Genomic DNA, 15,934 nt, shown 5'->3' with positions numbered 1-15,934 from the left:
GGGAACACAGATGACATCAGGCAGGTGTGTCTATTATGGTTTTTATTACAACCACTTCCTTTCTAGTAATCGTTCTTCTACAAGTCTACCTCTACCATTGCACCCAGGTCGTGTCCTACATTTTAGTGTGATCTTCTTCCATGTCAACTTCTTGTCCTCCTCACATCCTTGCAGGTGGTCTGTGGAGTCCGATGGATACTGGTTCCTAATACTTCCAACTATCTTGCCTGCCTGCATAGAGAAACCGCAGTCTGCCCATCTCTCCTTGAGAAGCATCATTTAGGACTCCATATTTTATTCATCCAAATACTTATGCATGTGATCAAATATTCATCTGTGTGCAAACGTAATAATCACTGTGTTAGTACGCGGCTGTAGTTACCTGTAGTAGAAGTCACATTTATATGACTGAACTTTAATCAAGATGTGTGCTAATGTTAACTGTATCCAGTTGACTAAATAGTCTCTTGTTTATGCTGAGAAACTGATAGGTTAGAGTCTTAACAGAAATTAAAAAATGTGGCCGTGGAAGAGCATTGCATGAAGATGGGAGAGAGCCTTCTGCTCCAGGCAGACCTGGCCATTGGTCCTCTCCATGGCTGTGCAGCTGTGGGCTTCTTTGTGTGTTGGTGAGAATACGGGGAGTGTACCTGCTTCCATCAGACTGTGTACTCTGATTGGCTCATCTTGAAGGAGTTGGCGGAGAGAAGCTTACAGAACCCTCCATTGCTTATTAATCGTGTGTCTCTTAGAATAGCTTTGCAGATTCCACCCTGGCTTCACAGAGGGAAGAACTTTCCTGAACTCTGCTGATTTCCCCTGCTTTGTGGGGATTGAACTTCATGCTTGAACACCTGAGCCGATCCTCCTCGGAACCTTAACTTGGTTTGTCTGATACAGACCCCTTCCACTTAGAATATCCCCTTGCCATTTACGATGCCTTATTTAGCGTAGGGAAGTTCCTTTATGGAATCTATCTACTTCCTGTTCTGGACTCTGTATATCATTATATTGTGCTTCATTTTGATCCTAATGCACAAATTTAGCTTACATGACTGAATTGATACATATGCGTATCTTATAAATTGATCTACTGATTGATTAAATTCGTCAATAAAACCTTCATGGTTTGGACACCATCCTCTATATTCTTTTTGTGTAGCCAAATCGTGTTCACTGTGATTGGAATAAGTTGCTAATGCTAGCTCCTTTCAAACATTTTCAGTTTATTTATTTATTTTTATAATTTTATATAGCGCTGAATCACCCCGAGGGGTATCTCTGCGCTTGAAACCGATGACTATCTAGGCCCTAGAATTAGAAAAGATGGGTTTTCAGCAGCTTTCTGAACTGTAAAAGGGGCATTTCGCCGCGAAGGTGCTGGGGGAGACTGTTCCAAAAGCTCAGAGCCAAATAAGAAAAAGCTTTGCCTCCCGTGCGTGCCCTGTTAATTCTCAGAATCGAGAGAAGCCTTTTTGTACCCGATCTGAGTGAACTACCAGGAATGTAGATGTTCAGTTTCCTAGCAAGATAGGAGGGACTGAGCCTATTCAGTGCCTTAAATATCATACAGCCCATTTTAAATTCTACTCTTTTTTTAACTGGTAACCAATGCAGTTTGGACAGCAAAGGCAAAGAGGGGGTCCTAGCTGGTGACCCGGTTACCAAGCGGGCTGCCGTGTTTTGTATGACTTGTAATTTACCCAGTGAGGCTACATGCGTGGAGAGTAGCAAGGCATTACAGTAATCAATCCTGCTCATGATGAGTGCCTGTATCAGGGTTTTTCTGGTGGAGATGGGGAGCAAAGGAAAGATTCTCCTAAGCAGACTCAAAATATGGTAGCAGGTGCTGACAGTAGTATTGATGTGGGTATCCAGAGTGAGTTTAAGATAAGTATAAGTATAAGTGAGTTGATAACTAAAGGTCAATTGGACCAGTGGCGACTTCTGTATGATGACTATACTAAAGCCTTTAGGTACACATAGGTCTGCTGGAGCAACTGTTACAGAAAATGATGGTTTGTCCCTGAACTGTACAGAGTAGGAAATATTCCGGAAAGAGCTAGAACTTGCCCAGCCCATGGTCCATGGCCAAAATTTGGAGTATTGGAAGTATTTTGGCGGTTCTGAATGCGGTTGCAGTGTCCAGGAGGGAGTATAAGCAGGGATGTGGATCACAAATTGTGTGTGTGAAGCTTGTGCTATTTGTGTTGAAGCAGTGTGCCTCATGGCGAGTTGTCTACTTGAAGTCAGAGAAGGCAGCGAAGCTGGACGGAGAGCTAATTTGTTTCTTTATGTATATTACTTGTTTATGTTAATGCACACAAGGTTATTGTTGAGAAAAGGAATGGATAACAAACATACTGTTGTTCAACTTGTCTTTCAAGATTTATGATGTTGGTCGATGAAGTACCATCTGCAACACAATTAAGATATGGAACTATAACTTACTACTGTGAGTGTACTTATAGTGATTGGTGGTAGATCCTATTGCACAAAGGAGAAGCTGCACTAGTCATGATGATTTCCTAGTGGTCGAGATTTCACTACTGTGTGAGTGAAAGTTGGAAAGTGTTATTAACGGTTTACCCCTTGAGTGAGTGATAACTAGGAATTTCTTTGTAGAACATCGTAGAGTTATTTGTGCTTTCTTTGGCGTAGTAAAGGAGGGAGAGCCACTGCAAGGTGCTCCAACCTACATCATCTGGTGCCGCACTGGTATTGATCAGTTGGTGTGAGTTCCACTCTGGCATTGGTCGCTGCATCATCTGGTGCCGCACTGGTATTGATCAGTTGGTGTGAGTTCCACTCCGGCATTGGTCGCTGCATCATCAGGTGCCACACTGTGAAATGCTCTCGCAGATGGTACTATGCTGAGATTGGACACCAATATTGTTATGTACTGAATTCATGATTTGCTGGAACTGCTGGTTCTTTAAAACCAATATAGTTTACTCATGTTTGTCTGAAATCAGTGCAAAAATGAAATGTTTTAGGGTTTTGAGAGATTTTGCGAGGGGTGATGGAAGGGTTCCTTTCCGAGAGGGCAAGGAGGCTCATTTGGAAGGAATGCTAGGTCATTACATGGCCAGTGTCATGCCCCACACATGTATTTAGCTTACCCGATGGAACAAGATCACGGAGAAAGAAGTGTCTTTGCAATGTCCTCGATATGATACGTTTATACTGAATATAATTTCAAACTTGAGACAAGTGTTATATGAGGTGAAGCCCCACCTAGACCAGCACGGCATGAGCCTTTGAATGCCTCGGAGAATGCTGCAAATGCTCAAAGTAAGGAAAAGTATCAGACTTGAGCCAAGAGGGCAGTTTGTAGTAGGATGGATGCAAAGTGGGATGCAGAACAGCAGGTGCACAGAAGAGATATGGTGGCGGGAGTTAGATTATACCTAGGGCCCCTTGTTTTCCGTTCTTACTGGTTTTTACAGATAAATACAGACAGAAAAACATTTATTTCCGGGTCTGTAAAAACGCGAATTGGGTTGTTTTTATCATAATTCTGATTTCTGTGTGCCGTGACTGTCAAGCCAATAGCTGTGTGGGTTGATGGGAAAGGGGGTTAAAAAGGAAAGGCCTTTTAGTAAAGAGGCTTCAACAGCAGTAGATATACACAAGGCTGATACTGAAATTTGCATGTTTTCATACAAGTGGATTGATTTACCTTCAGTGGGTGTTCACAGCACTGAAACCTGGCAGGCGGTCAAGCATGAGTGCATAGTTAGCAGCTACATAAATGTGGAAATATACTAATTTCAACTTCATTTTTTCACAAAGTCCAAAATAAATATGGATAACTATAGATAAAATTAGCAAAAAATAAATATGAATAAATACTGACGGAAATGTCAAAAAATATAATACCATAAAACCGGGAGCACTAATTATACCCAGTATTGCCAAATGACAGGCCGAAGAAGAAAGCACAAGGAGATAAGGATACAGGTACCCAGAGTGAATCGAGCACAGATACTGACTCTTGGGTGATTTACTGTCCTTCCGACCACCTACATACAACATAGTCCAATCTGCTGGTAGAACTGGTGGACATCCCCCAGAAAACGGTAATGAAACGAACACGCCTGTTAGCCCCGCTCTGACTCAGGTTAGCCCAACAGCTACAGCTCGGACAGCCCAGACTCAGGTGGACCCACTTGTGACAAAGCTAATTGTTACCACTGGCCCAACCAATCCATTACAATCCGTGACCACCCCTATTATAACAGCCCAAACTGGAACTAGTCCCATTGTGACTTCCCGGACTGAGATAGCTCCGGGTCCTGGAGAGTCAGGCATAAGAGCAGGAGACCCTGTTACTGCTACTGTGCCCACGACTCAGAACTCGCAAACTGCTGCATGGAGCCCCAATCGAGTATCCGAAGCTTTTGCCCCGAAACCCACCTCAGTGTCCACTGACCCAATTTCTCGAGGTTCCACTGGGTTTTTGCATACGAGAGCAAGACCTTCAAGGGAGGGAACTTCCACAGCAAGTGCAGAGAGTGAGAGGAGGCTGGTAACAAGTGAAAGGATGATGGCATGCATGAGGAGAACCAAGACCGGCCCTGCTGTTCTTCCTCCCCTCATCTTGGTTGGGACTGTGGCCTACGGACACCAGCCTGGTGCTAAGATGGGTCCCAAGTAATTGCACAATCTCTGGCAGGTGACACACCAGTCTGGCTTTGCCCATATCTTGGGCTGTGTCTCTCCTCTCTTGTCTGAGGCACTTACCTTTGTCACAGACAATCTGGTGAGGCAGAGACCCTGTCGCAGACGGTCCATCTCCGTTGGGAGGTGTCCTGTGGTCCCCTTTGATACACCATAATCTTTAGCTTGAAAGTGTCCATAGGAACTGCAGGCAGAAAATAAAAGGTTGTGATGAAAATGCAGCAAGTCAGCAAACAATTTACAAAAACACAAGACCTTAAACGCGTGCTGGGGACTGTTGGTTTGGCGAGAAACACTCTGCCTAGGAAGTGTGAAGGAACACTGCATCAGACGCTGGTGTACATCATGGCTTGTGACCAAGAAAGTGACCAGTTAGCCGAAGAAAGCTGAAAAAATTCTTCAATTTTTATCTCATAATGTTGCTAAATTTTGTTTCAATAAATTTTTGTTTAGTCTTAACACAAGCCGGCGTTGATAATATTCTGCTCCTAGACATTAAAAAGCACACTGTCTGCATCTCTGACCACACTATAGATGTAAAGGTTCCATGACCACGTGTTTGCTTTTGACTCATATATTTTCAATGGTTTCCCGCTCAAATGTAACCACATACTTCAGCCTCTGCTCTCAAGCCCTACAGATCAACCAGCCTACTTAAGATCTCATCCTTTCAGGCTTTGGGGTCTCCATTGCATCCAACTTGCCTTCTCACGAACGTACCGCCGGGGTACAATCGTTTCCAAGACACTATTCATTCAATCAATCAATTCACTTTGTTCGTTTTTTGCATAAAACAATAAAAGTCAGATAGAAACAGAATATACAAGAAAGTCTATCATAAAACGAGTCTGCCAAATAACAACAGGTGCTGTACATCAAAATTAAAATATACATAAACTCAATGTATAATTTATGTTTCAAAAATAATAAAAAGACCATACAAAGACTAAGTACAGGGTAACAAAACATCCCAGGACACCAATCAATCACGTGCGAATCTAAAGCCATTGGCAGCCCCCACTTTTAATGGCAATATCACTTGCCTTCAGAGTACATAAGGAAAGGGCTAGATATCCAGCAGGTCATATGTTACAAGAACATTAGAGCACATTGTTAACAATCTACAATGTTCAAAGCTGCAGAACAAGAGCTATACAAAGGGATTCACAGTCACCTCCCAAAATAGCCTGGTAAACTCTGCAAGAGCTTCAGCAATGTCAGTGAAACCATGTAGGAAAAGCTTTTTAATGCAAGCAGCACCTCTCTGTCCACATAATGAACTGACGACTGAAGGAATCCACATGCTCAGGTGGTCCCTAGAATCTTGACACTATTACGGACAACATCATTAGGCATTTGAAACAGGCCACTAACTACATAGGGTTAGAAAACTTTACACAAAACTCGGGCTGCCAGACTGGTTGACAAGAAAGACAGACAGCACCTCAGGGCCAGTCCACCCCAAAAGGACCGAATTCTTCTTAAAAGTAGTGGGTACTTTAGGCAGCACACAGCGCTTTACTAAATTCATATTTTCTGGCGCAATGCTGGCAGCTTCCTTTTGGGATGGAGTTTCTAGCCTCCTCTTCTAAATAGCAAGATGATCCTGAGACACAGTGACTGGCAGAAGCACTGAAGGATGGAAACCCTTAGCCACTGAAGAAAGGCTACTGTTCCTATTGTTTCAAAAATCTGTATCAGAACACTCCCTCTTTATTCAAAACCGATGCGTTTGGAGCGCGCCTTAAATAAAATCATCCACAGACCTATACACAGATAATATCCAAGATGGCTTGGAAAAGGCTCCCCACATTAGAGCTCCTCCAGGTCTCCAACACCCCTACTCCATGTATTTATGCCAATCTGCTACATAACTGATAGAACCTTCACGCTGTCCTGGCGGGACAAGAAACATGGATCTATGGGAGATATTGAAAACATGGATGGAAAGCGAAGCATGTGGGATTCCTCATAATATGTCTCTTTCCAATGTATTCCTATATAATAATGCACACACCTATGGTAGTAGCTTAGGCTAGCAAGTAAACTGTAAGAAATGAAAGCTCTACAGATAAAGGGGAGAGTCTAATCACAAATATGTTTGCACGCTGTAAACTCCAATGATCTAAAAATAGTGTTATATATTTGGAGCTTTATGCGGGCATGTGTGCCATATATTATCCATACATTTAAAGCTAATTCTAGAAGAGGACCATGAATGCCTCATTGCCCCACTCTCCTTGCTAAAGCTACTTGAACTTGCAGCAGCCAAAGAAAGCTGGTCAGTCCCTCTTTCTTGTTCACCAAGGTCATGGAAACAAGAAAGACCACCAATCACAAGAAAGACCATCAATACAGCAATCAATCATTCAGTGTGCTGGCAGCCCTTCTATTGCCACAACCCTCCATGAAAAAGCTGCTCCCGGCCAAGCCGACTGAGGAGCAGCCAAGAGACTTATCAGAAGGGATTGGAGGAACGGGGTTTGTCAGGAGAAGGCTCGCTGGTGGGATCAGAGCTGACGTTGCTGGGCGAAGGTCTCCCTCACTGGCCTAAATTCCCACTTCGTGTAGACTCTCAATAATTCTGCGGACAAGTATTTTATTTTTATTTTTTCAATAAAGCACTTACTTATCATTAAAAGCTTTAAACTACAGGCTGCCTGATGGTCCATCTCATAAAAGGCCTGTTTGGTGCAGGATTGAAAAGGACTTTCTTAAAACATTTTGATTTGTGTATGGAGAGGCACAATCTGTGTCCACCTATTCCACATACAATGAAACGTAGAAGGGATGCGTGAATCTGCTAGAAGATAAATCCTGCTATTCTGGATGAACTAGTATTCTTAGTGACAGAGTACTGGAAAACTCAGAATATAAATGACGTTTGGAATGGGAATTATTTACAAGTTTCTGGATACCTGCAGGCCCGGAATTCTTGATGCCATTATTCCAGGCCTGGACACACCGAACTCGAATTTGCAGGTGGATCAGTAATGCAGCCTGCATGGAGAACAGGGAAAGTGCGCATGACTGTTTTGAGCGGCCCAAGAGGGCTGGCCAAACAGTCATGTGCACTTAGGAGTGGGTAAACCACTCCTCCCCTGCCCTGCTCCGAGAGAAGAGCAGCCCGCCCACCAAAAGCAGCACAGAAGCATAAAATGATAATAACTTAAAGTTATTATCATTTAATGTTTCCTTTATGTTGCACTGCTTAAAAGCAGTGGGGCGATGCTCCTCCGCCATAGGGCAGGAGCTGCCACTGGACAGTGGGATGTACACAAATAAACCTCTAACAGGACATTGAGAATCCATGATTTGAGGTGTTTTGCTAGCATGGAACCTGTTTAAAGAAGTCTTCGTGACAACAGTAGATAAAACCATTTCTGTGCTCAACAGGAGTCAGAGAAGGGAGATTTGAACCACTGATCAGTATACACTCACAATGTTTTGGAAAATAATAAAGGAAACGGAAGATTTTGGAAACCAGGTTTTTCCAACTCGTGAAAAGAGTACACAGAACGACCTACTTTGTGTATGCATGTAAAAGGTACTGACGTTTGATCAGAAGTGTTGTACACGACAGGTTTCTATTTTAGAGCGTAGGGCTATAATAGACGGATTGAGAAACTTACAAAAACTAATATAGTTATAAATGGTTGGGGTTAAATCCACCACTATACGAGAGCAGAAATAGCAAGAAAAAACTGACGTGAATACTGTGTAGAATATACTGTCTGTACACAGACCAACATAAAGAGTGAATGTCTCCTAACTTGGAGGTATACGGGTATATTTTGTAACTCTGTGGGAATAGCCAACTTCCATGACTTCCGGGTTTCCTGTGGTGGATTTTTACTGTTGGTTAAAGTTCCTATATTGCTGGACAGACTGATATATTCAGTGGAAGAGCATACAAGTGTGTGGATTCCAGAGGAGGAAAGACCACGATCTGGGCAGTGCGCAGGTAGGTGGGTTCGGTAGGCATGTGGGGGGGAACAATCTGGTTGTGCCTGGGGGCTGGTCTCTGATCACTGTAAGTGTTGTCTTGGGGCGGTTTACGGGCCGGGTTTATAGTCTGGTGTGCCATTTATTGTGTTGATTTCTCTGATATTGCCACAAACATTGCATGCAGCAATTACAAATGTATACAGACCCTCATACCTTGTAAGGCACGTACAGTGTCATGTCTTCACAAGTTGAAAAGGGCCCGGACTTGCAAATGTGGCCCACTTTTCTAGTTATCGGATTCGCTAATAGCGCCACATTTGTACATTTTGTGCCCATTCTATTGTCTGTCCCAGTATCAACTGTACGGGGGACGGGAGAGTGTTAGGAAGTACCCTTATTGGGATGTGGTATGCAAATGACAATGTAAGGAAGTCCCCTGAATGACTTGCTTTGAACACTAGTGTTAGGAGTATGTTAATAGCCCTATTCTTAGTAGCAAACCTGCCAAGTTGACCCCGAAAGTGTGAATTCTGGGGAGATGGTGGTATACTTCTATAGTGGTGACATTTGAGGTCTTGTCAAGAGGAATTATGGCACATACAAGTCTGATTCAAACCGTCTTCTTAAAGGTCAAGCCTTTAAATATTTGCTCTTAAGTGCATTAGTATTATTCTGGGTCTGATACAGCAAAATAAATGAAATACCACTCCAGGGTAGAGTCAGTACACTCCTGCACTGACACAACCATTGAAAAGGCTGATAGCAGCCCTGGCAGTGCAAAATAAACAAAGGGAAACACCAGCGCCCTCACCTATGCTGCAATAACAATACGTGTCTACCTACCAGCTTTTGAAAACAAGCATTTGCAATGCAATATGTCTCGCATTACTGAAAGTTTCAGCTAAATGCGTTGCTAATGAAAATGTTAGTTAGATTTTATTTTGTTAGAAAATATCCCAGCAGTAGCATAAGTAATAAAAGAAAATCAACAAGAAAAGGTTGCAGTACCACAGGCTGCTACTAGCTGTCTTTGTGGAGTTGTAAAGGGACCTCTGTTAGCCATATAAGGTACTGCACTCTTACTTATGCTACTGCTGGGATATTTTTCAACACAAAAAGCAATCAGTCTCGCATTAGTTTGAGTTAGAGCTATTGGCATTGTGTAAATGGCAATGTCTTTTACCTATGTGTTAGGGAGTGTATGTATGTGGTGTGTAGTGGAATTATGTGGGTTATATTGGATTAGTTAGTTGTGTAATTGTGTGGCGTGGAATTGTGTGGTGTGGATAGGATTTGTGTAGTGGAATTATGTGGCATGGTGTACTGTGGAATTATGTGGACAGTAATTATGTGGTATTTAGTGTACTGGTATCATGTGGAGTGGGATTCTGTGTTATGGAGTGTAATTATGTGGAATGGTAATTTGTGTTGTGGAGTGGTATGTTAGGGAGTTTAATTATGTGGCATGCTGTTGAATTTTGTGACATGATGCGGAATTGTGTGGTGTGGATTGGATTTGTGAGGTGTGAACTGTATATATGTGGTGTGTTGTGCAATTGTGTTGTTGAGTTGTAGTGGAATGATGTTTGGGAGTGGAATAATGTGGTTTGGAGTTGAATTATGTGGTGTGCATTGGAAATGTGTAAAGTTGAATTGTGTGGAGTGCAACTGAGTGGATAGCGTTGCATTTTTGTTACAAAAAAGAACAAATAGTTAATAGCTAAGCTCCAGATCTGTGTGTTTGGGTGTTAAAAAAAGAAAGAGTTAGAGGTATTGGTGTTGTAAATGTAAATATCTTACGTATGTGTTATGGACTGGAGTGGATGTATGTGGTGTGTAGTGGAATTATGTGAATTGGATTGGAATTGTTAATTGTGGCATTGTTGTGTGGCGTGGATTGGTGTAGTGGAATTATGTGGCATGGTGTGCAGTTGTATTATGTGAATAGTAATTTGGTGTATTGGAATGGCATTTTGTGTTGTGGATTGTTATGCAGTGGAGTTTAATTATGTGGCGTGCTGTTGAATTTTGTGGTATGATGTTGAATTCTGTGTTCTAAATGTAATATATGTGGTGTGCAGTGGTATTGTGCTGTGGAGTGGAATAATGTGGTTTAGTGTTGAGTTATGTAGTGTGGAATGGATTTGTGTGGAGTTGAATAGTGTGGCATGGAACAGTAATAATAATAATCCGTAATAATAATCCACATTTGTAAAGCGTGAACAATCACCCGTAAGTGTCTCTAGGCGCTGGGCCGTCGGGAAGATTAAGCAAGCTATTGCCCAGAGTCACATGGTGCTGGGCTAATCTGCTGCTGGTACTGGGGATCGAACCGTGATCCCCAGATTCCGGAGTCAGTCGCCCTGGCCGCGGCGCCACACCTCTTCCGTTTGTGTGGTGGTGCGGGAAAATATGTTAAATGGAATTATGTGGCATGGTGTGGAGTGTATTTATGTGGAGTGTATTTATGTGGTATTGAGTAGCATGCAATTAGGTGAAGTTGAATAATGTGGTGTTGAGTGGTATTATGTGGATTGTAATTATGTTGTGTGGTGTGGAATTGTGTGGCTCTGAATTGGGTGTTGTGGAATTGTGTCGCATTGTTTGGATTTATGTGGCGGTGAATGCTTGTCTATCTACAACAGTGGTGGCTGAGTACATATAAAAAGGCCTTCCCTTTAAAAACGTCAAAAACATCAGACAAACGCGTCAGAAAAACAATGTTAACATTCGTACATTTTCTAGAAAGAAAGCTGCGCTGTTTATAGTTCCTGAGTGAGCAGAATTATTTTTTTTATTCCAGTAAAGGAGGTGTCCTTTTGTAGGAACATGTGGGTTATGGTTGTTTGCTTATAACAAATAGCCCAGATGTATTGGTTACATCTAATATGCCCTGTTTACAGGTCTTGAGTTCCCTTGGATTTTCAATTATATTGTCGACACTTTAGAAAATAAAGAGATTAAAACAGGAACCTTTTTACAAAAGCAACACACTATTAAAGAAAAAAAGCCTTGCAAGTTATCACAAATATTTGTTTATGATAAACTATCAATCAATCAATCAAGGAAATTTATAGAGCGCACTACCTACCCGTAGGGTCTCGAGGCGCTTGGGGGGGGGGGGGGGTGCCGCTACTGCTCGAACAGCCAGGTCTTGAGCTTCTTCCTGAAGGAGAGGTGGTCTTGGGTCAGGCGCAGGTCGGCCGGGAGGGAGTTCCAGGTCTTGGCGGCCAGGTAGGAGAAGGACCTTCCTCCAACAGTGGTTCTGCGGATGCGTGGGACGGTGGCGAGGGCGTGGCTGGCGGATCGGAGGTGGCGTCTGGGAGCGTAGAAGTTGATTCGGTTGTTGAGGTAGCTCGGGCCTTGGTCGTGGAGAGCTTTGTGTGCGTGGGTAAGGAGGCGGAAGGTGATTCTCTTGTTGATCGGGAGCCAGTGCAGGTCTCTAAGGTGTCCGGAGATGTGGCTGTGACGTGGGATGTCGAGGATGAGTCTGGCTGAGGCGTTCTGGATGCGCTGGAGTCTCTTCTGGATCTTGGCGGTGGTTCCGGCGTAGAGTGCGTTGCCGTAGTCCAGTCGGCTGGTGACGAGGGCCTGGGTGACGGTCTTCCTGGTCTCCGTGGGGATCCACCAGAAGATCTTCCGAAGCATGCGCAGGATGTTGAAGCACGATGAGGAGACGGCGTTGACTTGCCTGGTCATGGAGAGGGAGGAGTCCAGGATGAAACCCAGGTTGCGTGCGTGGTCTGTCGGTTTGGGTGCGGTGCCCAGGGCGGGGGGCCACCAGGAGTCGTCCCAGGCAGAGGGCGTGGAGCCCAGGATGAGGACCTCCGTCTTATCTGAGTTCAGCTTCAGGCGGCTCGTCGTCATCCACTCGGCTACCTCTCTCATCCCTTTGTGCAGGTTGGCTCTGGCGGCGGCGGGGTCGTCGTTGGTCAGGGAGAGGATCAGCTGGGTGTCGTCGGCGTAGGAGATTATGTTGAGGTTGTGTTGGCGTGCGATGGCCGCGAGAGGGCTCATGTAGACGTTGAAGAGAGTCGGGCTCAGTGAGGATCCCTGAGGGACGCCGCAGATGACTTCGGTGGCCTCTGACTTGTACGGTGGTAGGCGGACTCTTTGTGTTCTTCCGTTGAGAAAGGAGACGATCCATTCCAGCGCCTTCTCCTGGATTCCGACGTTGCTGAGGCGCTGTACTAGGGTGCGGTGGCAGACCGTGTCGAAAGCCGCGGAGAGGTCTAGGAGGATGAGGGCCGCTGTTTCCCCGTTGTCCATCAGGGCTCGGATGTCGTCAGTGGCGGCGATGAGGGCGGTCTCGGTGCTGTGGTTGGCACGGAATCCGGACTGTGATGGGTCGAGGGATCCATTCGTCTCGAGGAAGGCGGCCAGCTGTTTGTTGACGGTTTTCTCGATGACTTTGGCTGGAAACGGTAGTAGAGAGATGGGGCGGTAGTTCTTGAGTTCGGTGGGGTCTGCTGTGGGTTTCTTGAGTAGAGCGCTGAGTTCGGCGTGCTTCCAGCTCTCGGGGAAGGTGGCGGTGTCGAATGAGGTGTTGATGATGTCCCGCAGGTGGGGAGCGATGACAGCGTCGGCTTTGTTGAAGACGTGGTGAGGGCAGGGGTCGGTCGGAGATCCGGAGAGGACGGAGTTCATCGTGTGGACGGTGTCTTCGGTGTTGACCGGGGTCCAGGCGCGGAGGATGGTGGTGGGTGGCGTTGCTGCGGTCGTGGCGTGGGTCGGATGGGTGCTGAAGCTGTTGTGTATGTCCTCGATCTTGTTGTGGAAGTAGGAGGCGAGGGAGTTGCAGAGGTCTTGCGAAGGGGTGATGTCGTTGCTTCCGGCGTTGGGGTTGGAGAGCTCTTTCACGATGTTGAAGAGTTCCTTGCAGTTGTGAGCGTTGTTGTCCAGTCGGTTCTTGAAAGCCGTCTTCTTGGCGATGCGGATCAGTTGGTGGTGTTTCCGGGTGGCAAGCCTGAGGGTGGTCCTGTTGTCCGGCGTGGGTTCCCTTCTCCAGGCTTTCTCGAGGGCGCGGCAGTACTTCTTGGAGCTCTTGAGTTCGTCGGTGAACCAAGGGGCTCTCTTGCTGCCGGGTCTGCTGGGCGGGGTCCTCAGTGGGGCGAGTTCGTCCGCGCAGTCGCTGATCCACTTCTTGAGGTTGTCGGCGGCCTGGCTGGGGTTCGCTGAGCTGGCCGGAGGGTGCTGGCTCAGGGAGGCGGCGAGCTGGTCGGCTGTGATCTTGTTCCAGCTTCTTCGGGCAGCCTGTTGCTGGTGGTGGTGGATCGTCGTTCTTCTGAAGGTGAAGTGGATGCATCTGTGATCCGTCCAGTGGAGTTCTGTGGCGTGGCTGAAGGCGATGTCTTTGCTGAATGAGAAGATGGCGTCGAGTGTGTGTCCGGCGAGGTGGGTGGGGGTGGACACCAGCTGCTTGAGTCCAAGGTTGGCGAGGTTGTCGAGCAGGGTGCTGGTGTTGCAGTCGTTGTTGTTCTCCAGGTGGAAGTTGAAGTCCCCCAGGAGGATGTAGTCGGCGGAGGGGAGGGAGTGCGGGCTGACGAAGTCGGCGATGTCCTCGCTGAATTGAGTGCGTGGTCCCGGAGGTCGGTAGATCAGGGTGCCTCTGAGGGTGGTCTTCGGGTCGGTGTGGATCTGGAAGTGCAGGTGTTCGGCGGAGGGTGGGGAGTTGTCGGTGCTGGTCGTGATGCGGATGGTGTTCTTGTGGATGATGGCGATGCCTCCTCCCACCTGGTTGGCGTTGCGATCCTTCCGGGTGATCTTGTATCCTTCTGGGATGGCGATGGCGATGTCGGGCGTTGATGAGGCGTTCATCCAGGTCTCCGTGATGAAGGCGACGTCGGGGGCTGTGGTGTCGATGAGGTTCCAGAGTTCGATGGCGTGTCTGTGGACGGAGCGGGTGTTGAGCAGGATGCACTTGAGGTGGTTGCTGCTGGTGTTCGGCATGGCAGGTGCTGGTGTCGGGCAGGTCCGGATGCAGGTGAACTTGCAGGCGTGGCAGCTGAAGGGCCCGTGGGTGTGCTTCGGAGTAGCTCGGTAGCATCCCTGGGTTCCGCCGGTGTTGAGTGCGATGAGGGTGGCGGCGTTGTACGTCAGGCGGGTCGGTCGGGGTCCTCGGGGGCCAGGGGTCCTGGCACTGGGCGCGGTCCAGGTGCGGACGGGCGTAGACGGGCTTGCCTTTGGCGCGCCTTCGGCGCACAAACGGCGCGCCCGCTGCGCGTGATCGCTGCGCGTTCGCACGGTCGCCATATATGGCGAAGTGCGCGGGTGGGCGGGGCAGCTGGGAGGCGGGAGCGGGGAGGGATACAGAAGGCAAAAAGGGGAGGGCTTAGCGGCGGTGGCGGGAAGCGGGGAGCGGGGAGGGAACAGAGGGACGGAATATGACAAAGCTGGCACTTAAGGAAAAAAGACGAAAACACACAGAAAAATGCAAACAGAACAAAATATGGTAGACAGACGACAGCAGGGCACAGGAGCAGCCACGGACCTCGGGCTCGAGGGAGGGGGCGTGGTCAAGCGGCAGCAGCCGGGCAGCGAGGCACAGGCGGAAGGGGCACACGCAGCAGCTGGTGGCCGTGCGGCGCGGGGGTGTCCCACAAGTAGGTCACACTCACCTGCGTCGCACGGTCGCCATATATGGCCAAGTGCGCGGGTGGGCGGGGCAGCTGGGAGGCGGGAGCGGGGAGGGATACAGAAGGCAAAAAGGGGCGGGGCTTAGCGGCGGTGGCGGGGAGCGGGGAGGGAACAGAGGGACGGAATATGACAAAGCTGGCACTTAAGGAAAAAAGACGAAAACACAGAAAAATGCAAACAGAACAAAGTATGGTAGACAGACGACAGCAGGGCACAGGAGCAGCCACGGACCTCGGGCTCGAGGGAGGGGGCGTGGTCAAGCGGCAGCAGCCGGGCAGCGAGGCACAGGCGGAAGGGGCACACGCAGCAGCTGGTGGCCGTGCGGCGCGGGGGTGTCCCACAAGTAAACTAGTAAAGTTGGGATTATTTTGTAAATGTTTGTTAAAAAAATTAATATAAAAATAAATTGATTATTTCACCAAAAATCCACACTATCATATTATAGTAACAGAAAAGCAGCAAGTTTCTTGAAAACAGACATAGCCTTTGACTGCTGATCCTTATCTTAGAAGGGCTGTCTCCTTCCTGGAGCACCCATAAAAAGCTTGCGAGAAGCATGAACGCTTAGTAATAAACTCTATTTAAGAATAACAAAAGCCTGGCTCTCACAGAGCAGGGACACTTGTATTTTCCAAAGCTTTGTGTTCTAGCAACTGAAAGGTGTGCT

At 46.9% G+C, this 15,934-nt stretch overlaps 1 protein-coding gene across 2 annotated transcripts in view; it reads right to left on the bottom strand.

Moving 5' to 3' along the window:
• The window catches only part of LOC146830509 (uncharacterized), a 74,413-nt gene that overhangs the window by 48,547 nt on the left and 9,932 nt on the right, over window positions 1–15,934 (bottom strand). For both annotated transcript variants that reach the window (XM_085604708.1, XM_085604707.1), the window contains exon 2: window positions 4,747–4,867. In XM_085604708.1, coding sequence (XP_085460834.1) covers window positions 4,747–4,867 — 121 coding nt within the window. The remainder of the gene's footprint in view (window positions 1–4,746; window positions 4,868–15,934) is intronic.

Source organism: Triturus cristatus, chromosome 5_1 (assembly GCF_964204655.1).
Source record: "Triturus cristatus chromosome 5_1, aTriCri1.1, whole genome shotgun sequence".
NCBI lineage: Eukaryota > Metazoa > Chordata > Amphibia > Caudata > Salamandridae > Triturus > Triturus cristatus.
Note: the sequence above shows the minus strand (reverse complement) of the source record. Positions and strands in the feature narration are given on the sequence as shown.